The sequence below is a fragment of the Peromyscus leucopus genome, chromosome 5 (genome assembly GCF_004664715.2).
Source record: "Peromyscus leucopus breed LL Stock chromosome 5, UCI_PerLeu_2.1, whole genome shotgun sequence".
Classification (NCBI taxonomy): domain Eukaryota; kingdom Metazoa; phylum Chordata; class Mammalia; order Rodentia; family Cricetidae; genus Peromyscus; species Peromyscus leucopus.
Window position 1 is genome coordinate 75,681,462 of NC_051067.1, and position 23,620 is coordinate 75,705,081.

General features: G+C 50.5%; 1 protein-coding gene across 1 annotated transcript; it reads right to left on the minus strand.

Moving 5' to 3' along the window:
• Positions 1 to 8,118: 8,118 nt before the first annotated feature.
• Dand5 (DAN domain BMP antagonist family member 5) lies at positions 8,119 to 14,502 on the minus strand. Its single transcript, XM_028861790.2, has 2 exons — positions 13,037 to 14,502; positions 8,119 to 9,089 (listed from the first exon to the last, which is right to left on the minus strand). The coding sequence occupies exons 1-2, from the start codon at positions 13,343 to 13,345 to the stop codon at positions 8,844 to 8,846; spliced, it is 555 nt and encodes a 184-aa protein (XP_028717623.1). The 5' UTR covers positions 13,346 to 14,502; the 3' UTR covers positions 8,119 to 8,843.
• Between the last annotated feature and the right edge of the window lie 9,118 nt (positions 14,503 to 23,620).

Consider the following 23,620-nt stretch of genomic DNA (forward strand, 5'->3'; position numbering starts at 1 on the left):
CATGACGCAGGATAGACTAGAACCACACAAGAATCAGGCACAGTGACGCACATCTGTAATCCTAGCACACACCAGGAGGATCAAGAGTTCTAGTCTGTGTTGTTCTGTTTGAGACAAGGTTTCACTGTGTAGCTTTAGCTGTCCTGGAATTTGCTATGTAGATCACCCTGGTCTTGATCTCACCAAGATCTGCCTACCTCCGCCTCCCAAATGATGGAACTAAATGTGTGCATTACCACACATGGCCTGAGGATCTTTAAGTTAAATTTAGACTAGGTAGCATAACAAGACACTATCTCAAAAAAAAAAAAAAAGTTTTAAAAAAAATTACACACTAGCCGGGCAGTGGTGGCACACGCCTTTAATCCCAGCACTCGGGAGGCAGAGGCAGGCAGATCTCTGTGAGTTCGAGGCCAGCCTGGTCTACACAGCGAGTTCCAAGACAGGCAGGGCCACACAAAGAAACTCTGTCTCAGAAAACCAAACAAACAAAAAGTGGAGGAAGGGATCTCTGCAGAAACGTCATTGGGTAAAACCCTCTCTTCAAGTATAAGGATTCAACTGAGTTGAATCCCCAGAATCCACATAAAAAGAAAGAAAGAAAAGCTGGACATGGAGGTGCGCACCTGTCATCCCAGGACCAGGGAGACAAGACGGACAGGTCCCGAGCCTCACTGCCAGGCCAGCCTGGTCTACTTGGCCAACTCCAGGTCTCAGAAGACAAAAGGGGACGAGGGCGATGGCCCAATGTCTGGAGCACTGGCTGCTCTGCAGAGGACCTGGTCTGGTTTCCCAGCACCCACATGGCAGCTCCCAGCCATCCATAACTCCAGCTCCAGGGGATCTGGTGCCTCTTCCGACCTCTGAAGGCACCAGGCATGTACATAGTGTACATAGATACATGCAAGCAAAATACTCATACACATAGAATAAGTAAATCTTGAAGGAAGGAAGGAAGGGAGGGAGGGAGGGAGGAAGAAAGGAGAGGGGCAGCAGGATGGCTCATTAGTTAAGGGCACTAGGCACCACCTCCACATGTGTGCTATGTCATACATGTGTCCTCCCCACACAAAATAAGTAGGTATGATTATTTAAAAGAGAGGGCCAGCAGGATGGCTCAGCGGGTAGAGGCACTTGACAACCTGAATCCAATCCTTGGAACCACATCATGGAAAGAGAAAGCCACCTCTTTCCAACTTGTCTTCTGACTCCCCCACACATGCTATGACACATGTGCCCAGCTGCATATACACACGCACACACAATACATAACTGTAAAAAACAAAAACCAAGTGAACAAGACCTGAGGGACAAAGTTGACCTCTGACCCCCATAAGGGTGGCACACAGTACACCACATGGGGACATACCCACACATACAAAGAAAACCTGCAGGAACATCACTTCTGGTCACATACACAGACACAGACATGCCTGAATCACAGAAGGAGACCCACACCCTACCACCAGAGCTTCCCAGGATGCAACAGACAACACACATACTTGTCTATGGTGCAGCCTGGCCAGCACCTCCTGGAACTGCTCATGTAGGGTTAGGGAAATGTTTCATTTGCAGCTGGTCGAGACCCGCCCACCCTGGTAACCTGGTCCCTGGTCCTGAATAGAGCCTCTGTGCTGCCTCGGGGCAGCCAGCAGCAGCTCTCGATTGCGCCGAGTGTGAGAAGTCAGAGGAGGTAAGGCCACACTGACTGAGTCACATATGTTGGATCTGAGGCCTCTGGGGCCAACTAACTACAGCTGGAATCCTACTTCATCTCTGTTACTTCTAGAAGCTTCCCCCCAAACCAGCCGGGGAAGAGGAGACAAAGGAATCCTATGCCCCAGCCTATGTCCACATCTCAGGAAATGTCAGTGTGAATTCCTAGTTCGCCCCATGAAAGGAATCTCCTCAGTTCCTTGTGCAGGCTGAAGGCAGGATCTGGGCAGTCGTAGCCTTCCGGTTCATGTTTTCAAGTACAGTCACGGTCATACTTTCAACTCCACATAGCTGTAGTCACCACCAGAGTGTACCTGCACAGCCACACTGCCTGCCATACCCTCAGCCACACGACCACACACAGAAATGCCACTGCACCCAGCAACTCCAGGGGTGTGTGATCAGCCCCTCAATCTTGCTCTTCCTCTCAGTTGCCCTGACAATCTGACCTCACACTGAATCAATGTCACTCTCACACGCTCAGTCTGCATGTCCCTGCAGCTGTCCTAACCATGTGGTCGCACAGAGTCACTGCCCCATCAGTCCTAGTCAAGAGGAGCAGGTCCAGTCCCTGCACTCCCAGGGCGAGGCACACAGCTGTCCTCAGATCAAGGTGGCCTTGCAGTCACAGCGTCCTGGCGCTGGCAGCCAGTGAGTTCCAGGCCACACTGTTCAGTCCTGTTGCAAGTGGTGTCACACCATGCCCAGAGTCTGGACAGAGCTACAATGGAACAGGGTAATGTCACACCACAGCTACAAGGACATCCTGTCGTACAACAATCAGCCTTCCCACAGCCTGTCACAACATTTAGACAGCCTCTTAGCCATCCCAACAAGCTGTTGAGATGTTTGTTAACACGCTGACATGGCCGGCCGTGATTGTCCTCAGGACTCCCCAGACCTGAGTCTTGGAGCCGGGGACAGACAGGCTGAAATCCTCTCCCTTCTACTGGGAGCAAGCAGAGTAGGGAGGACTAATGGAAGCGCAGCTGTTGTCAGTAGGTGCCAGCCCCCCCTCATGAATATTCATCAGCTGGGGCTCTCCTGAACCTGTAGGGAGTCCAAGGTCCCAGGCAGCTGGGTACCCCCTTCTGTGCCAGGAGGCCCTCAGGTGAGGGGGCTCTGCCAGAACTCTGTAGTCCTTGGAACCCACACCCATTTCCACGCCTAAGCATATATGAGCTAAGGGTTTGAGAACACAGACCCCAGACATGCAAACTCCAAATCACACCCGATCTAACACACAGCTATCCATCAGTACACACCAAGCTGAGCAATAGGCAATGTGAACTCACAACAGCACCCTACCACATAGACAGCCATGCCACGTGGGCACCCAGTCACATGACCATAGACACACAGACACACCATTACAACATCTCCAACACTCTGCCATCACAGGCAGAAATGCAACACACATACACATTTCCAGACTTATAAAGCAGTGACCCGAAAGTTACCACCAACAGTGTGGTGCTGAGACAGAACCGAGACCTCAAGCACACGAAGCAAGCGCGCGCTGTACGTTGACCACCCCCACGCAACTTCTTTTTATATTTTGTTGCACTTATTTGTTCTTTCTGTGTATGCAGGTGTGTAGGCATTTGCTTGTGGTCACAAGCCTGTGGAGATCAGAGGACAACTCGTGGAAGTGGGTTCTCCACCCACCTAGTGTCCTCCCCAACGACTTCTTGTAAAACACACAGGCGTCCAAACATTGGGGCACCAATTTGCACAAGTACACACACAGTTCCACCGACCATCAGATACAAAAGCACAAATACAGCACTGTCCCCCAGTGCCCTACACTCTTGCCCTCCCTCTGCCCCACTCTCCTTCCTCCCCCACGCCTCTCTCCCCTCCCCCCCCCATGGGGAAACCAGGGCACTGAGGGCTGAAGGAACTTGGAAGATGGAAGCGCCTCCGGACCCCAGGCAGAGGCTAAGACCGGGCGCCCCCTTCTGGCCCAGCCCTGCAAGAGCGTGCGGGGCCGCGGCGGCGCGCGGGGTGGGCACGCGCCCGATGTAACCATGGCACCCTCTTGGCACGCGCGGCCCGCGCGCGGGGAGGGCGGGGCGGGCGCGTTGCCATGGCGCCGGCCGGCCTCCTGAATGCCGCATTGTTCACCGCGGCGCCCCGGTTGGGCTGTCCCGGACCCACCCGGACCCACCCGGGCTGGCAGAGATGGAGTGCAACGAATATGGAGAGACAGTGATAGGGAGAAATGCGGGGACGAAGGTAGGAAGGAAGAGGTGGGCAGAGCGTAACAAGATTCAGGGCGAGGAGACACGGAAAGAGGGCGGGGTGAGAGAAATAGGTCTTAGAAGGAAGAGGAAGGGGACAGACCAACACAGTGACACACAAGTGTAAATCCTACGGGGCGGGCAGCCGAGGCTCATGAGCTCCAGGCCAATGTCTCTTGTGCTGGGAGGGGGTGGGTGGTGAGGCCGCGAGGAGAAGCTGAGGAGACGGCTCGGTTGGTAGAGAGCGATCCCCAGAACCTGAGTTTGGCTCCCTATCACTCATGTAAACAACCAGGCAGGATGGGAGCACAGGCCTGTGAGCCTGGGAAGGCAGAGGCAGGTGGACTCCAGGGGACGCTGGCCATCTAGCCTTCCAGATTCTGCAAAAGACCCTGTGTCAAAAAAAAACAATGTGGAAAGCTGGGTGTGGTGGTGAGTACCTTTTTAGTCCCAGCACAGGCAGGCAGAGTTCTGTGAATTCCAGGCCAGCCCGGTCAATATGGTGAGTTTCAGGCCAGGCAGGGCCACATAGTGACACCCGGTCTGAGAAAGAAGAGAGTGAGGAAACCTGAGGAACACTATTAAGGTTATCCTCTGGCCTCCATAGGCATGTGTGTGTACGCGGTGCACACACACACACACACACACACACACACACACACAGCACATGTGTATGCTAGAGAAAGGGGCAGACAAGGAGAAAGTAACACTTAAAGTCCAAGAGGAAGAGCTGGGCGGATGAGAGTGATTTCTGGAGAGGGGAAACGGGGAAGAACAGAGGAGAAGGACAAGCAAAAGCCGAGCCAGCGAGGAAGACGGAAGAGAACAGATTTGAGCAGGAGGCCACGAGACCGGGGCTTCACTGCACCTCTTGGTGTGGCCAGCAATAGGACCAGGCAGGGATGGAACCCCAAGTGAGAGGAGTCTGCGTTCAGAGAGACTGGTGGGTCTGCTCATGGGGTGACAGAGGAAGGACCAGATGTGTCCAGACACAGCGAATGTCCCGAGGAGGCCTAGAGATTCATCTCCGATGCCCTGCCCCCACTCCACTGGCTCAACTGGACACTCCCAGAATGCCCACCTCGTCCTGCTAATAAGGCATCATTCACACAGAGACACAGCCTTCCGGATGCTGCTCCTGACACTCCGGAATACCTTCCCCCAGGGACACACTGTAGTCCTTACAGTGCTTACAGGCACACCCATAGCAACCACTTGACATAACCATAGACGCATGTGACATGTGACAGGGACTCCTACCACACCTCAGAGACACAGAACACACCGGGCTTCACTGTGATCAGCTAACATCACACACCTTGTGGCCAAGGCGTGGTGACACACATCTTTAATCCCAGGACTCTGGAGGCAGAAGCAGGTAGATCTCCGTGAGTTCAAGGCCAACCTGGTCTACAGAGTGAGTTCAAGACAGCTAGGGCTACATAGAGGATAGAGGAGACTCTGTCTCAAGAAAAAAAAAATCCCACCCCTTTACAAGTTAATGGTACTGCTGTCACAAGAGGCCACCATCTCCTTCTCAGATGTTCTTCAACATCCTACAACCTGTCGAGGAGAGACACTTTTGTAGGACTGAGGGGGCACTGGGCAAACTGTTCAGATTTGAGTGGTGGGAGCTGAAAGGCATGAGTCCTCACATGAGATCTGAGGTGGAGGGAGAATAAGGAAGTCATTCCCAGTCTCCCTCAAAAAGTTGGGTCATGCCGGTCCTTGTGGCCCCACAGCTAGGTCAGTCTAGCCCAAATCTAGACCAAGGGCGGCCCCTGGTGGTCAAATGTTGTCTCTACACTGATCTTTAGGGGCTGTGATTGAAGGCTTAATTCTAGAACCCCAGGCAGAGAGACAAGAGACAAGTCAGGATGAGCTCACAGAGATGAGTCCAGACCCAGAACTCAGCCTAGGTAATCCACGTCCTAGAATTCATAACCACGGTCTAGGTTATGGGGGTCAGGGGTGTGGCTGAGCAGTAAAGCACCTGCTTAGAATCCTCCAATGAGATTCTGGGGACAGGTATGTGCAGGTATCTTCAGAATCCGAAAGAAGAAGAGACTCTAGACCCCAATAATTGAGATGTAGGAAAGCAGATCCAAAATGCAGGACCAACGATCTAAAACCAGATTCACGTTCTAGAATCCAGAACCCAAAACTCTAGATCTGTCAGGCAGTGGTGATGCACACCTTTAATCCTAGCACTCGGGAGGCAGAGGCTAGGTGGATCTCTGTGAGTTTGAGGCCAGCCTGGTCTACAGAGTGAGTTCCAGGACAGCCACGGCTGTTACACAGAGAAACCCTGTCTTGAGAGGGGAAAGTCTAGATCCCCATTGTTTAGAACTGGAATCTTGAACTGAGAACACAGTTCCAAGAACAGAGAAACCAAAACCAGGCCTACACTATCCAGAGCCCTGGGTCTTTGTCAGAACTCTCTGGCCCAGAGCCCAACTGTTGAGGGCAGGAACAGACTGAAGGGGCAGAAGAGAATCTGGGGTGAATGTCCACAGCCTCTGCCAGCTGCTGCTGCTTCACACACACACACACACACACACACACACACACACACACGCACGCACGCACGCACGCATGCACACGCACACGCGCACGCACACACCACTCTGAAAGGATCTCACACACAAATTCATACCCCCACCACACACAGTCTGTAACTGTAAGGGCTACAGCACTGCATGTCCTCTGATGCACACCCACAATCACACACACTCCAAGCACTCACACCCTAACACACGCCGTCCTCCGAAGGCAGATCAAGTCTCCAGCACTTCTCGTTTAGCACACGCACACTCCTGCTTACCTAGGCACCGGCCCAGTGTCCCAGCCATTCCCCTCCTCCCACCCTACAAACCCTCGGACACACAGCCCCACTCAGAACAAACCCCGAGACCCCCAGGCCTGTGCCCAGACACACTAGGGGAGAATAGCTAAGGAGGCTAGGATGGGTGTGTGTGTACTCATATTGTGTGAGGACATACACAGAGTGCAGAGAAGCTTCACGCCTTGGCAGCTAGACAACCCCTGGGAACCAGACCCCAGGGATGGGGCTCACCGTGCACCCCCTCGCCCACCCCAGCCCTCCCCTGCCTGGCCGGCTGGCGGGCTTTAATACAGATGCCAAACTCATAATTGTAACTGAGGGTGACAGGGTCACCTTGAGCCCCAGATGCTCGCACGATGACAGATGGCGTTGGCAAACCTGATTAGCGGCCCTCGGTGCCAGAGCCTGTGGCACCTGCCTCCCCGCCCCTCCCCCCACTCCCCCAGCACTCATTACCCACCCATTACTGGGCCTGGGGGGCAGCAGCGGGGGCCGACTGGCACTGCCTGGGAGGGCGCAGTGACTCTGGGCCCCCCTGGCACCAAGGTTCCCAGCTGGCTCTCCAGGCTGGCAGGAGGTGGGCACAGCTGAGGTGGAGGGATGCAGGCATCTTGTGCCCGCCAGAAAAGGGGTGCCAGGGCTGGGCTGCCAGCTCAGACACTGCATGAGGCTGGCCACCAAGCTCTAGGGACAGGCAGGAGGGCGCCCCCCACCCCCAGGGCTCCATGACCCTCCCTCTAGGACGCTCTTGGGAGCTGGCAGGCAGGCAGGTTCCCACCCCTCTCTGTTCAGGCCTGTGAGGTCAAGGGTCGCAGCTCCCAGCCGCGCTGTCCCATCTGTTTCCTTGTGGGGGGCCCTCCTGTTCCCCTCACCTGGAGCCTTCCTTCCTGAGGCAGGAAGAAGGGCGGGAGGGGGGCGCTTGACCAGCTCCCTCCACCCTGCACTGGGGGTGGGGGCATTTGGAGGCGACGCTGCCACATGTCTCTGAGTCTCTGCCAAACGGCCCCATCTGCCAGAGCCCTGGTTCCAGCCGCCCAAAGCTAGGCCGCCTGGCTGCCGCACACCCTGCCCCCTAGCTGAGAAGGGAGCCCCTACCCAGGAAACCCAGTCAGAGAGACGCACGCACAGCTGGACTGGCCAACCTTTATGATTCCCGTGGAATGCCAAGCTGGGGGTGGGCTGCTGCGGGGACTCGGGTGGGGCAATAAGGGAAACCCCAGCCTCTGTCAGTGAGAGAGGCAGCTGCGCACACTCGGGGTCGCCTCTGGCTGGGGCCAGGTTTTCCAAGCAGCTGCTTCCCGCTTGCCTGCCATGTTTTTTTTTGTTGTTGCTGCTGCTGCTGCTGCTGTTTTTCTGGTGTCCCTAGAACGGGGTCATCTTTGCTGAGTGTCCGTGTTTGGGTGATGCTGTCATCCTAGGAGTTAGGAGTGTCTGGCTCGGACAGAGAGACGCAGTGCCACCTGGTGGTCAGCAGCGGAACCCCAGGCTGGGGGAGGGGCTCAGCGGGGAGCTGTGTTGGGTTGTGCAAGGCCTGTGTCTCGACCCCATCCCTCCAAAACAGTGAGAGTGCCTCAAAGGCTGCTTCGGTTTCCTCATCTGCAAAATGGCCTGTGGTGAAGTCCCACCCTGCGGGACGGCTGGGGATTGACTCTTGAGGACATGTGAGTTAGTGCTTGTGGAAGGAATAGTCCCTCCCTCACAGGGCCCTGTGAATCACACACTACGGCTAACTTTCACTTTTCCCCTCCACATATTCCCGTGCTAGGAATGGACCCCAGGGCTTCATGCATGGCAGGCAAGCCCTTTCCCGCTGAGTTACACCCCACCCCACATGCTATGACTATTAGTGGTCTAAACCCATGACTGGGGAACCATGTCTCATGTTCCAGGAGCAAGATGAGGACCTCGTGGACCTGTCTGTCTGTCCTTCTAACCCTGCTCTCTTGACCTGATGTATATAGTTCAGGTCACGTCTTTCTACGGCAGCTCCTGTTTCTTTCCGAGGTTCAGATGCTGCGCGATCCTCCACGACACTCGGCTCACGGCTTCGGACCACACTGGCACTTCTGCACTAGGGTGACAGTTGTCCTCACGCGCCGAGGGGAGGCTGCGTGGCCAGCCCCACACCACAGCACCACCGACGTCCAGCGCTTTTGAGCTGGCACACAGCTGTTGCAGAGGACAACCGGGGTGGGATCCGAGCTGGGAATGTAGAAGGAGGAACAATGTCCGAAACACAGATGATTAAGGACCCTGGCCGCTGTGCAGCCAGGCCTGGAGAGCACCTGCAATCAGAGACAGGGACAGTCAGCTCTGTGCAGTCTGGGGTCAGAGGGATGAAAATAATTACCATCCACTTCTACCCCGACAGAAAGGTGGAGGTGCTGAAGGCAGGTGGCCTGGATTTAAGTTCTGAATCTTCCTTCTGGCTGCGTGGCCTGCAGGAAGGTATTCAACCTTTCCAAGCCTCTTTCTTGGATAAAGTCATTTGAATCAAGGGCTGGGGAGAGTCAGTAAGATGATGTGGTGCAGAACCCGAGTTCAGATCCCCAGCACTCACATGAACTAGGACTCGGGCCTGTGATCTCAGCACTGGGAAGGGAAGACAGCCCTGGGCTTGCTGGCCAGCCCAGCCTAGCCGAATTGGTGAGCTCCTGGGTCAATGAGCGTGCTTGTCAGATCAGGCATGAGGGAGCTGGAGAGGCGGCTCAGTGGTTAAGAGCACTAACTACTCTTCTACAAGACCTAGGTTCAATTCCCAGCACCCATATGGCAACTCACAACTTCTCCAGGGGTCTAACACCCTCTTCTGGGCACCAAGCATGCTGATAGCACACAGATATACGTGCAGGCAAAACACTCATAAAATTTTTTTAAAAGAACAAAGCAGTTAAGGACCCTGACATCAACCCCTGTCCTTTGCACACGTGTGTGCCCTCACACATACTCCCATATAAAAAACCATCCAAATTAAACTGGAAAGCTGGGCCTGGTGGTGCAGACACACACATCACAGACTTTCTGGGGGCCAAGACTGGGGATCTCAAGATCAAGGCCCATTTGGGAAACTTACCGAGACCCTGTGTCAAAATAAATAGAAAACCAGAGCTGGGGCGTAGCTCAGTAGAGCACTTAAGCTGACATGCGCAAGGCTTGGGTCCCATCCCCAGTGCCACAGAAAAAGGAAAGCCAAGGTGGGGGTGGCTAGAGATGACTCGGCTCTCAGTCACCCCTAACTCCAGTTTGGGGGGCGGGTGTCTGACATCACTGTCAGGCTTCTACAGGCGTGAGGCACACACCTGGTGTAATACTAATGGGAGGTAAAACATACACATTAAATCTTTTTTTTTTTAATCAAGCTGGGTATGGTGACTCATACCTGTAATCCAAGAACTTGGGAGGCTGAAGGAAGGGTTGCCATGAGTTTGAGACCAACCTTGGCTGCTCAGTGAGTTCTATGCCAGCCTAGGCTATAGTGTGAAACCCTGTCTTTTTTATTGCTTAAAATTAAATTTATTTTGTCAGGGTGATGGGTGGTAGGGTTCACATGCCATGGTGCCCATGTGGAAGTCAAGGACAGATTGTGGGGGTCAGTTCCTTTCTTCCACCGTATGGGTCCCAGGAATCAAATTCAGATAGCCAGGCTTGCTGACAGCGCCCTTACCTGCTGGACCAGTTCTCTACCCTCTGAAGTACTACCTAAACACACACACACACACAACACACACACACACACACACACACACACACTCCCGGTAGTGGTCAGCAGGACGGCTCAGTGGTCAAGGCCACTGCAAATCTGATAACCTGAATTCAATTCCTGTGACCCACACAATGAAGGGAACCAGTTCCCACAAGTTGTCCTCTGACCACCACACTTGAGTCATGGAACACACACACACACACACACACACACACACACACACACACACACACCACACGTGTGTACCCACAAAATAAGTATAATTACATTTTTTGAGACAGGGGCTCACCACATTACCCTAGCCAGCTGGAACTTGCTGTGTAGACCAGGCTGGCCTGGAATTCCCAGAGAACCACCTGCTTCTGCTTCCCAAAGGCTGGGATTAAAGGCGTGCAACACTATGCTCAGAAAATTTTAAAAAGGAAAAGAAGAAACTACTTGAAACCTTTTTAAAAATTTGTTTATTGTTTGTTTTTGAGATAGGTCTCATGTACCCCAGGCTGGCCTCAAACTCACTATTTAGCGGAGGTTGGCCTTGAACTCCATAGCCTTTGCCTCAGCCTCCCAAGTGTTCCACTAATACATGCCCAAGGCCCTGGGTTCCACTTCCAGCACTGGAAGAAAAAGTAGAGAGAATCCCTGGCCCACCCCCATGCTGGCCCCCACTAAACCCAGACGACGCTGAGACCAATGATACGTCCCTATTTCCAAACGAGGAAACTCAGGCTTGGAGCTGTCTAAGGTCACACAGCCACAGGGAAGGCTGCCAACTGCAGTGTCCTGTGCCATCGGGGGCAGGTGCCCCTCTGGGCTCAGCAGTGATCTAGACTCACAGTTGGGTTTTGTTGTGCTAGGTGCAGCCATTGGCTGGTAGGCAGCAGCAGACACAGAATGTGGAGTGGGCACGGTGACGTGTGTAACCCCAGGACTCAGAAACACGGGGTCACAAGTTCCAGGCCAGCCTGGACTATTTGGTGAGATCTATCTTGAAAGGGAAAAATAGATTTGGGGCAAAACATATTAATCGGGGTCTTCTGAGTTCCAAGGTTTGATGGGCAAATACCAAGCCAGAGGGGTTGGGGAAGCGGTTCCCTACTGAGCATAGCCAGAGGAACTCTACCCCTGAGATCACCAACAGTGAAGCAGGATTTGAACTCGGCATAGAATGAGAAATCCCAAAGCCCTTCTGGAACACCAACTGAATGCAGATATGAGATAGTTTCCTGTTCAGCTGCTCCACAGCCCAGAAAGGCATGTGCTACTAGTCCATTCATTCATTCATTAACAAACACCAAGAGTCCACTGTGTGCCTGGCCCTGTTGTAAGGCATGGGGACAGGTATATTGAAAAGAACAAAATCAAATAACCTCTGCCCTGGGATGGGGGATGTAGCGCAATAGGTAGAGTACTGCCAGGATCGGTGGCGCACGCCTTTAATCCCAGCATTCGGGAGGCAGGCGGATCTCTGAGTTCAAGGCCAGCCTGGGCTACAGAGCAAGTTCCAGGACAGGCTCCAAAGCTACACAGAGAAACCCTGTCTCGAAAAACCAAACAACAAACAACAGAAATAGCTAGAATACCTACCTAGCATTTTTGAGGTCCTGGGTTCCACCTCCAGCACCACACAAACTGGGCTGTGGTGCACACCTGTAAACCCAGCATTCAGGAGGCAGAGGCAGGAGGATAGACGTTTACAGCCAGCCCCAAGCTACATAAGACTTGGGCTAAAACAACAAAGCCTCCACTCCAAGATGGATGTGGTCACTCACACCTATGACCCCAGGAGAAGGATCACTGAGCTACGGGGCAGTCTGCAATACTTAACAAAACCCTACTTACACACACACACACACACACACACACACACACACACACACACACACACGTGTCCTGTCAGGAGCGGAGTGAGGAGAATGGGGTAGCCAAAGTCAGGGAGGTCAAAGAATGTAGAACCTTGTGGGCTCTGAGAACCTGGGCTTTTGTTCAGAGAAAGGAGAGAGCCATGAGGGTTTGGAGGGAAGCAAGGGACATGTATTTGTCAACAGCCTCTTCCTGGCTGCTAAGTAGGAAAGTGGATTCAGCAGCTGCAGACGTGGCTCAGTGGTGCAGCTGGTCTCACATGCATGAGGCCCTGGGTTCCTGAAACTAGATGTGGTTGCACATGCCTGCAGACCAGCACACATGAGGCGAAATCAGGATCTTAAGATCATTTGGCTAGAGAAGTCAGCCTGGGCTACATAAACCCAGCCTCAAGCTCATTTTAGCTACACAGAGGTCAGCCTGGGCTACAGGAGCCAATGTCTTAAAAAAAAAAAAAATGGAGAGGGGAAAAGGAAATAGATTTGATGAAGATGGAGTAACCTGAATTTCATAGGCATTTAAATGGAAGATTCAGGACTTGAGACGATTGCAAATCTGCCTGAGGCCAAAGGGTGTCCACCACCAGTGCTGCCACCACCACCGCCGCCACCACCACCACCACCACCATCACCACCACCACCACTGCCACCGCCGCCGCCGCCGCCTCACCTGAATGAAGGCCACAGCTTTACATGTCTCCTGGAGCACTTCCTGGGGGACCAAGGGCAAAGACACACCAGCAGCCTCTCTCTGCCCTCCGTGCAGCCCGCCTGCTCCTTGCTGTTTGTCTTGTAGGCTCAAGAAGGCCTTCCAGCTACCCAGGGCAGAGGCTGGCACCAGAGGATCCAGAGTCCAGCTCTGATTGACAGCAGCCCAGGCCTGAGTAGAGGCAGATGGAACCCTAGGCCTCCCTGAGCCTGTGGGTAGCCACGCCCCACTGAGCAGACCCAGCAGCGTGGTTAACTGGCGACAGAGCATCACTTAGCTGTGCGGTCGTCAGTCAGTCTTGGAGTGGGCTCAGGGTCCCGGGCAATGGACCCTGCTGTCTAGAGTGTGAGTCTGGGTCCTCAGAGGTCTGCTTTTCACCCCTCTCCCCTCCCAGCAGCCCAGAGGTGGTTCTGGGAGCTCCCAGCAGGGAAGGAAGGCAAGCTGACCTGTCCAATCCCACAGCTCCTCCCAGCCTGCTGTGCGTCCCAGTGGGGCTGAGCCTGCTCCATGGGGACCATGAGAATCAAGGGAGGCAGGTCTAGGGGACAGAGGCTTAGGAGTCTTTTGAATCCTGAGACCCCCATTTATCCACTTAGTGACATCACACCCTTCAGTGACTTTGAGGTTCCTTGCTCTGTCCTGCAGTTCTGTGGCTGTGCACCCCATGCAAGGCCATTAACCACTCCGGGCTTCAGCTCCCTCTTCTGGAGTAGGATGCTGGTAACATCTCTCCCTCGGAGATTGGAGAGAGGACTCAGAAAGACCTGAAAACAGGTGTTGATACACACTGGTGGCAGAAGCCCATTATGTTTTTTTCTTCCTGTTCTGAGGAGGGAACCCTTAGTTATGATAAGCTGGAGCTCTCTACAACACCCCTGTGCCCAAACAGTAAGGAGTTAACACGACTGCTATTGTCTTTTTGGGTGAGAGGGTTGAGACAGGATTTCCCAGCCCAGACTGGCTATGACCTTGGGCTTTTCCCACCTCATTCTCTTGAGTGCAGAGATTAGAGGTATGGGCCACAACTTTCATATCTGTCATCCCAGCACGAGAGGCTGAGGCAGGGGGATCAGAAGTTTAAGGGCAGCCTGGGCTAAAGAGTGATTTTGTTTCAAAGAAAAAAAAATAAATGGAACGAGCTTCACAGGGGTCAAAGTATGGGTTTCTGATCCCAGGGCAGTCAGGGAAGACCCCCGGAGAAGGTGATACTTTTGCAGAGAGCTGAGATGCTGATGCAGGCATGGGAACAGAGTGGTGGGAAGTACACAAAGGATGTGAGATTGCGCCCCAGGCTTTGGGGGCCTCGAGGCGCCTGGGGGGTCCAGCCCTAGCACCTCAGAGGCATGCATCTCACACCCAGGTGAGGAGGGGCAAGGCCAGGCCGCAGGAGCGTGAGAAGCTGCGGCCTGGGTCTTTCCCGCGGCCCGCTCGCCATCTGGCGGCAGCTCCCGGGACTGCGTGGTCGCCGTGCCCCGACACCCGCCTCCAAGCGGACTCTTACCCCAACCCATCCTTTCTGCTGTCCTCCAGCCAAGGCCAGTTCCATCCTGCCAGAGACTGAAGCGCCAAATGTCTGGGCGGCCTTGACCCTCTCTCTGCCATCTCCGCCCCACTTCTCACGTGTGCCTTCTGCGTGCTGGGATTAATAGCTTGCATTTTCACTCTGGACTTTACTACGCCACTTTATAAGAGGCTTGAGCACCTAGGGCAGCGATTCTCAAACTGTGGATCAAGGACCCCTGATCAAGATCAGGGCCGTCACATATCAGATATCCTGCATTTCAGATATTTACATTATGATTCAAAGAGTGGCACAATTTACGGTTGGTTATGAAGTAGCAACAAAATAACTCTATGGGGTCACCACACCATGAGGAACTGTATTAAAGGGTGGAAGCATTAGAAAGATTGAGAACCACTGACCTAGCATTTTGGAATCCACAAGGCACCAGGAAGCCACGCTGCACAGATAGAGGACTAGAGTAAGACTGGGAGTCCTAGAGAGAAGCCTGAGCAGTTAAGAACTCTTGCGGAGGACTTGAATTCAGTTCCCAGCACCAAGTAACGACAGCTGCAGGGGATCCCACACCCTTGAGCCTCCAGGGGCACCGCACTCATGCATATACCCACACATAGATGCACACATTCTAGATGTGGAACATTTTAAGCAAATGTTCTACCACTCACCTACACTCAAACCCTCAAGAATCCTTGCTTTTAAGAACAAATCCCAGGTCAAGGAGATGTCTCAGTGTGCTTGCCATTCGAGCCTGGCAACCTGAGTTACACCCCTGGAAGTTGTCCTCTTACAGATGTGTGTGGCATGCATACCCACATGCACACAGACACATACCTATTGAAGTTTTTGATTTTTAAAAAAGTCACTTTAATGTGTGTGAATGTCCTGCCATTGTTTAGGTTTGTGCACTGTGTACATGCCTGGTGTCACGATCTTCCCTGGAACCAGAGCTACAGAGCATCCGAGGACAACTTGCGGGAGTTCGTTCTCTCCCTCCACCGTGTGGTTCTGGGGATCAAACTCCAGCTGTCAGGCGCTGCTGAGCCATGTTGCTGGCCCTACCCCTTGATTTTTACATGAACTATTATGAGCATGCAGCTAAGTGAAGATAAATCGCAAAACCATCCCAGACACCTCGTCATCCTAGGGAAGGCCCCTGAGATGGCCCAGAGGGGCAACACACTTGCCACTAAGCCTGACAACCTGAGTCCAAGACCCAATACACACATGGTGAGAAGAGATAACGGAGTCCCCCAAATTCTCTTCTGATTGCCACATGTGCACTGAGGGTTGTGGACACATAAGAAATAAATGTGATAGTTTTTAAGATGGTGGCAGTGTTCCCTTTAATTCTAGCACTTGGGAGGCAGAGGCAGATGGGTCTCTGTGAGTTCGAGGTGAACTTAGTCTACAAAGTGAGCTCCAGGACAGCCAGGGCTACACAGAGAAACCATGTCTAAAAAGGGGAAGGGCTTTCATATTGTACATATTCTTCCCATTTTGATTTTAATGGATTTATTCATTTTGAGATAGTCTCACTTTGAATCCCTGGCTGGCATGGAACTTGATATGTAGACCAGGTTTACCTTAAGACTTCTGACTCCCTTAGGGCTGAGATTTAAGGTATGTACCACCACAGTGGGTCCAATATCAAACTCCTTTTTTTTTCTTTTCTTTTTTGGAAGTGTCTGGATAAGGCAAAACTTACTCTTTTCCAAGAGGGTGCATTCAGAAGAACAAACACAGAGAGATTGGAAGTGCGCTTAGTTTTCATTCTTGCTCAGGTGGTAACTGCATCTTTTCCGCATTGGCTGGGGTCAAAGATCAAGCTCTCAAAGCACTGCTCTTATATTTCGAAATGGTCACAGTTCTGCTTAGAAAGTGTACACTCATATGTTTTACAGCGTGTTAAACCAAAATGCTGTAATTAACCAACATGCTATCACTTTTGAATCATAGACATAGTTCCTATATTTGAGTTTTTAAAAAAAGCATGTTTCTAGACATGAATCTGAAGCTTTCAGTGTTCTGCGGTATGAGACATTCATTCACATAAACAAAACAGTTGTAGCCTTAAATATGCCCACTGCCCAAGCACAGACCTCCAACAACAAAAGATCAAGGTTAAAACAACCTTTGAAGATTTATTTATTTATTGGCACATGCCTGCCACATGTATGCAGGCACCCTCAAAGGCCAGGAGGCCAGAAAAAGTCACTGGACCCCTGGAGCTAGAGTTATGTATCAAAAGACTTTCTACATGGTTGCTGGAGACTGAACTCTGGAAACACACCACATTCTTAACCAATGAGCTATCTCTGTAGTCCATCTTTGTTTATTTCTGTCCTGTGTGTCTCCCTCACTGGGAATCACTGGAAGGATTACTATTCAAGAAACCAACTGAGCTGTTTCATCTAGTCTAAGTTTATTTTCTGCTATACTACTATGGAAAGGAGGGTTCACAGGAGTTTTTGTTTTGTTTTTTCATTTAAAAATTATGTATTTTGGGCCGGGCAGTGGTGGCCCATGCCTTTAATCCCAGCACTTGGGAGACAGAACCAGGCGGATCTCTGTGAGTTCGAGGCCAGCCTGGTCTACAGAGTGAGATCCAGGACAGGCACCAAAACTACACAGAGAAACCCTGTCTCCGAAAACCAAAAAAAAAAAAAAAAAAAAAAAATGTATTTGCTGGGCATGGTTGCAGACACCTTTAGTTCTGGCACTCAGGAGGCAAAGCCTGGTCCATCTCTTTGAGTTTGAAGCCAGCCTGGTCTATATATCAAGTTCCAGGCCAGCTAGAGCTATATAGTGAGATTCTGTCGAAAGAAAGGAAGGAAGGAAGAAAAGGAGGAAGGGAGGGAGGGGAGGAGAGGAGAAGAGAGGAGAGGAGAGAGAGAGAGAGAGAGAGAGAGAGAGAGAGAGAGAGAGAGAGAGAGAGAAGGAAAGTCTCAAGTATTTTTGCTAGATGCTATGGTGCAGGACTGTAATGGAAACTCTCTAGTGGCTGAGGTTGAGGCAGGAAGGTCTCAAGTGTGAGTCTAGCATGGGCTCCAGTTCTCCAGACTGTGTCTTAACACACACCAGACACACACACACACACATACACACACACACACACTGGGGAGATGGCTCAGTAGGTAAAGTGTTTCAGTCACAAGTCTGGAGCTGCATGTCAGTCAATTTAGATGACTTGGGAGCTCTAGGTTCAGTGAGAGACCCAACCTCAAAAATAAGTCGGAGGAAGTCAGGGGTGGTGGTGCACTCAGGAGGCAGAGGCAGGCTGCCTGGTCTACGTATCAAGTTCCAGGACAGCCAGAGCTACATAGAGAGATCCTATCTCAAAATAATAAAAAAATAATTATGATAATAGTAATAATAATGCAGAGGGGGCTAGACGGATGACTCAAAAGTTAAGAGCATCTGTTGGTCTTGCAGAGAACCAGGGTTCAGTTCCCTGCATCCACATGGTGGCTCCAAACCATCCCTAAGTCCAGTGCAGGGAATCCTATGCCCTCTTCTGGCCTTTTCAGGCACCAGGCACACACACTGTGCACATACATATACATACATACATGCAGGCAAAGCACTCATATACATAAGTAAGTCTAAAAAATAATAATGTAAGCCGAGTAGTGGTGCACACTTTTAATGCCAACACTCAGAGGCAGAGGCAGGTGAGTTCAAGGCCAGCATGATCTACAGAGTTCTAAGACAGCCAGGCTACACACAGAGAAACCCTGTCTCGAAAAGAGAAAAAAAAAACAAACAAAAAAAAAAAAAAAAAAAAATTGGCCTTTACATTCACCTGCACATACACAACCTCATAAAAAAAACTGCGCTCGAGAGATGACTCAGTGGTTAAGGGCACTCACTAATCTTCTAGATGTCCTAGGTTCACTTCCCATGTTCCCATGGGGATCACAACTGTCTATAACTCCACTTTCAGGTGTACGATGTCACCTGCAGGCACCAGGTGCAATATGCTACACACACAGACACATAAAAAATTCTTTTTGAGGGAGGGGAGGGCTGGAGAGAGGGCTCAGAGGTTAAGAGCACTGGCTGCTCTTCCAGAGGTCCTAAGTTCAGTTCCCAGCAACCACAAGTAGCTCACAACCACCTGTGATGAGATCTGGTGCCCTCTTCTGGCCTGCAGGCATACATGCAGGCAGAACACTGCATACAAAATAAATAAATCTTTTTTTCTTAAGAATTAAAAAAAAGGATTTATTTATAATGTATAAAAAAGAACATTTTAAAGATTTATTATGCATAATGTTCTGTCTGCATGTATGCCTGCATAACAGAAGAGGACACCAGATCTCATTTTGGATAGTTGTGAGCCACCATGTGGTTGCTGGGAATTGAACTCAGGACCTCTAAAAGAGCAGCCCTTGGCCGGGCGGTGGTGGCGCACGCCTTTAATCCCAGCACTTGGGAGGCAGAGTCAGGTGGATCTCTGTGAGTTCGAGGCCAGCCTGGACTTACCAAGTGAGTCCCAGGAAAGGCACAAAGCTACACAGAGAAACCCTGTCTCAAAAAGTCAAAAAAAAAAAAAAAAAAAAAAAAAAAAAAAAAAAAAAGAGCAGCCCTTGCTCTTAATTGTTAAGCCATCTCTCCTGCCCCATATAAAAAATTATTAAAGTAAAATATAAATAAAAACAAATAAATAGAAATAGTCAGGGGTTTCACTCAAAGGAATTAAATTTATTTATTTATTGTTTGTTTTGTGTGTGTGTATGGGCATGTTGTTGTTCTGATGTGCATGTGTGAGGTCAGATGTCAACATGCAGGACTTTTTCTCTCCTCCCAACATGTGCCCTAGGGACTGAACTCAGGCTTGGCAGAAAGTGACTTAATAGGACCATCTCATCTTCCCCAAAGTGTTTTAAATGTATTCGTTATTTATGTATATGGGTAGTTTGTCTACATGTATTGTCTGTGCACCGAGTGTGTGCAGTGCCAGCAGAGACCGGAAGAGACTAGAGTAACAAACAGTTGTGAGCTGCCCTGTGGGTGCCGGGAACCAATCAGGGTCCCCTGGAAGAGCAGTCAGTGCTCTCAATTGATGAGCCATCTCCCCGGCCCAGAATTCATTTGTTTGAGACAGGGTTTCTCTGTGTAGCCTGGCTGTCCTGGAACTCACTCTGTAGACCAGGCTGGCCTCGAACTCAGAGATCCGCCTGGCTCTGCCTCCCAAGCGCTGGGATTAAAGGCGTGCGCCGCCGCCGCCGCCGCCGCCGCCGCCGCCGCCGCCGCCGCCACCTCCACCACTTGTTTTTTTTTTTTTTTTTTTTTTCCAGAATTTTTTTTTTAGGTTTTTTTTTTTTTTAAATTTCATTTTATTCATGTCTATTTGTGTATCTGTGTGTCTGTGTGTCTGTGTGCCATGTGTGGGTGCCCATGAGATCCAGAAACATCAGACTGATCCCCTGGAGCTGTAGTTATGGACAGCTCAGCTGCCCAACATAGGTGGTGAAAATTTAATTCAAATGTTCTCAAAGCACAATACCATCTCCTAACAGCTGAGTCATCTCTCCAGTCCCTAAATAAACATTCTGTAAATCAGACATGGGGGCGCAGGCCTGTAATCCCATCACTTGGGAGGCAGAGGCAGGAGGATCTCTGTGTTTGAAGCCAGTCTGACAGCAAGCTCCCTGACAGCCAGGGTTACACAGTGAGTCCTGTCTGTGGATGGATGGATGGAAGGATAATTTAATAATTTAAAATTAATTTTAATAATTTAAAATTTTTGCCAAGTGGGTGGCAAATATCCATCATCCCAATGGGTGGAGGCAGGATGGTCAGGAATTCAAGGCCAGCCTGTTTCAGAGTGAGTTTGAGGCCAGTCAGGGCTACCCTCTACCTGTTGTGGGAATTTTGATCACACTGTGACACTCCCTAGACTGTTATAAAGTTTACCTTGAATCAGAGGACAGATCTAGCGACTAGCTGGCCAGAATTGGCCATAGAGAAGCCAGCGATTTGAATAGGGAAGGAAAGGGCGGGGACTTGAGTTTGGCACTTCCTTTTTGGTTTTGGGATGAGTGAAGAGACATGTCTCTTGCTGGGTCTCCGGCCAAAAAGGAAGATCAGATGGTTGCTTCTCAGCTTCTCTGATCTAGCAGGTTTGCACTCCCACATCTGACTTCCAAGTCTTTGTTGGTAAATAGAATGATAGAGACTTAGTTTAAACCTACATGCTGGGGCTGCAGGACTTGAAGGCCCTCCAGGCCAAGGCCTGAGTGACCGGTGGGGTATTGACTTGCAGGGCCGTGGGGCCGCAGACAAAAATTAAGGTATCAGTAAATTCAGAGATTCATGTGCAGCTGCTAAGCTGACAGAAAAATATCATCTATCTATCTATCTATCTATCTATCTATCTATCTATCATCTATCTATCTATCTATAGATATATACGGAAGTTGCCCAGAGGTTAAGACTATCTATCTATCTATCTATCTATCTATCTATCTATCTATCTATCTATCTATCTATAGATATGGATATACATGGGAGATTGCCCAGAGGTCAAGAACAGTTATAACTATTGCAGAGAACCTAAGTTCAGTTCCCCATATGGCTGTTCACAAACACCTGGAATTCCAGTTCCAGGGGATCTGATGTCCTTTTCTAGCCTCTGTGGGCTCCTGAATGAACTTAGAATACAAACACTCATGCAAGTAAACACACATACACACAATTTTTTTTTAAATCCTTAAAATTACTTAAAAAACAACAAAAAGGTGGGTGTGATAGTTCACACTTGTAATCCCTTCACTGGGGAGGCTGAGACAAGGCAGATCCTGGGGCCCACTAGCCAGCCAGCCTAACCCACTTAGTGAGTCCCAGATCAATTAGAGACCCCCATCTCCAAAACTGAGGGGATGGTGCCTGAGGTATGACTTCCAAAGTTCATCTCTATCTCCACAGGCTCAGGTGTGAACATATATGCATACAGACAAGTCCACAGCACACATACACACATACACACACGTTGTAGGTCTGACGATCTAGAACAATGGTAGAAGGTTTGCCTAGCACGTGTCCCCCATTCTGTCCCAACACAGAAGTAAAGAAAAAGAAGAGCCGGGTTTGGGGCACAAATCCAAGCAGTTGGGAGGTGGAGGAGAAAGACCAGACATTCAGGTCAATTTTGGCTACTTAGTCAGCATGGGCTACTTGAAACCCTATTTTTGTTGGTTTTGACAAGACAGGTTTTCACTAGTAGCCTTGGCTACCTTTGAATTTAAGAGATCCACCTGCCTCTGCCTCCCTACTGCTGGGATTAAAGGTGTGCACCAATACACCCACCTTGAAACTTTTTTTTTTTTTTTTTTTTTTTTTTTTTTGAGATAGAATCTCACATACCCCAGGCTGGCTTTAAAGACTCTGTAGCTCAGGATGACCTTTACTTCCTATTCCCCACCCACCTCCTGAGCAGTGGGATTACAGGTCCCAGTCATCGGGTCCAGTTTCTGTGGTGCTGGTGATTCTGAAACTCCAGCTCCAGGGATCTGATGCCCTCTTCTGGCCTCTGAGGAAAGCCACACACATTCAAACGGACAGGCTCGTGCACACATGTGGGGGTCTCTGCACACAATTGGACCAACAGAGTAACAATCCCAGCGAAGCACGGAGTAATTCCAGTCCAACGGGACTCAGCGGCGTGTGGTGGTTCACACTTCAAGAGTCTGACACAAAACAAATTATTTAGGCATTTCCTTGTGATAGTTAACTCAATCCCATGTGTAGACAGAGGTTATGACAGAGGTTAAGAACACTGACTGCTCTTCCAGAGGACCTGAGTTCAATTCCCAGCAACCACATGGTGGCTCACAACCACCTGTGATGAGATCTGGTGCCCTCTTCTGGCCTGCAGACATACACGCAGGCAGAACATTGTATACATAATAAATAAATCTTTAAAAAAAAAAATGTATTTATGTATACAGTTCTGCCTGCATGTATGGCTGCAGGCCAGAAGAGGGCACCAGAGCTCACTGTAGATGGTTGTGAGCCACCATGTAGTTGCTGGGAATTGAACTCAGGACTCTGGAAGAGCAGCCAGAGCTTAACCTCTGAGCCATCCCTCCAGCCCCGACGTTAAATTTCGGATCCTCTGGACTCCATCTCTCCAGGGTCAGGATTAACAGGTATGTACCACCATGCTTAGCTTACCCAGCACAAGGATAACGCAGGGCTGTGTGCTTGTCAGGCAAGCACACCATCAACTGAGTCATATATACCAAATCCCATAAAGTAGGTCTGAAATGTTTAAAAGATACAAGGCAAAATGGACATGGGGGTCTCTTTAATTTCAGAACCGCAGAGGCAGAGGCAGACAGAATTCGGTGGGTTGGAGGCCAGCCTAGTCCACAGTGAGTTCCAGGCCAGCCAGCACCACATAGTAAGACTTAAAAAACACAAAAAACAAAGCAGATGGAACGCAAGGAGCTGGAGAGAGAGATGGCTCAGCGGTTAAAAGCACTTCCTGCTCTCCCAGAGGACCTGAGTTCGGTTCTGTACCCAAGCCTTTGACAACAGCCGGTGAGCCCAGCTCCAGAGAATTAATTTGGCCTCCACTGGTACCCACACACGTGGCACGCGCACGCGCGCGCGCGCGCGCGCGCACACACACACACACACACACACACTCACAAATGGAAAACGGAAAAAGTCTTTTAGAAAAAGATTTACAAGGCGTCTGGGCAGTGGTGGCGCACACCTTTAGTCCCAGCACTCAGGAGGCAGAGGCTGGTGGATCTCCGAGTTTGAAGCCAACCTGGTCTACATGTAGACCGAGTTTCAGCACAGCCAGAGCTATACAGAGAAACTCTGTCTCGAAAAACCAAAATAAATAAATAAATTAATTAAAAGGCAACACAACATGAACCTAGATACTAAAATGGAAATATTTAATATATTAGAGAGATAAAAAGCATTAATATGTGGGGGAAATAAAATACAAAAATGGAAATATTTAAAACATCAAGATTTTAAAACCAAAAATTAAAATGTTACAT

Bases quoted from the DNA above. Each gene is read 5' to 3' on its own strand.
- Dand5 (XM_028861790.2), bottom strand. From the start codon at position 13,345: ATGCTCTGTCGCCAGTTAACCACGCTGCTGGGTCTGCTCAGTGGGGCG. The intron at 9,090-13,036 runs GTGAGGCGGCGG...CTCTGATTGCAG, and splicing joins AAGCTGTGGCCTTCATTCAG to GTGCTCTCCAGGCCTGGCTG.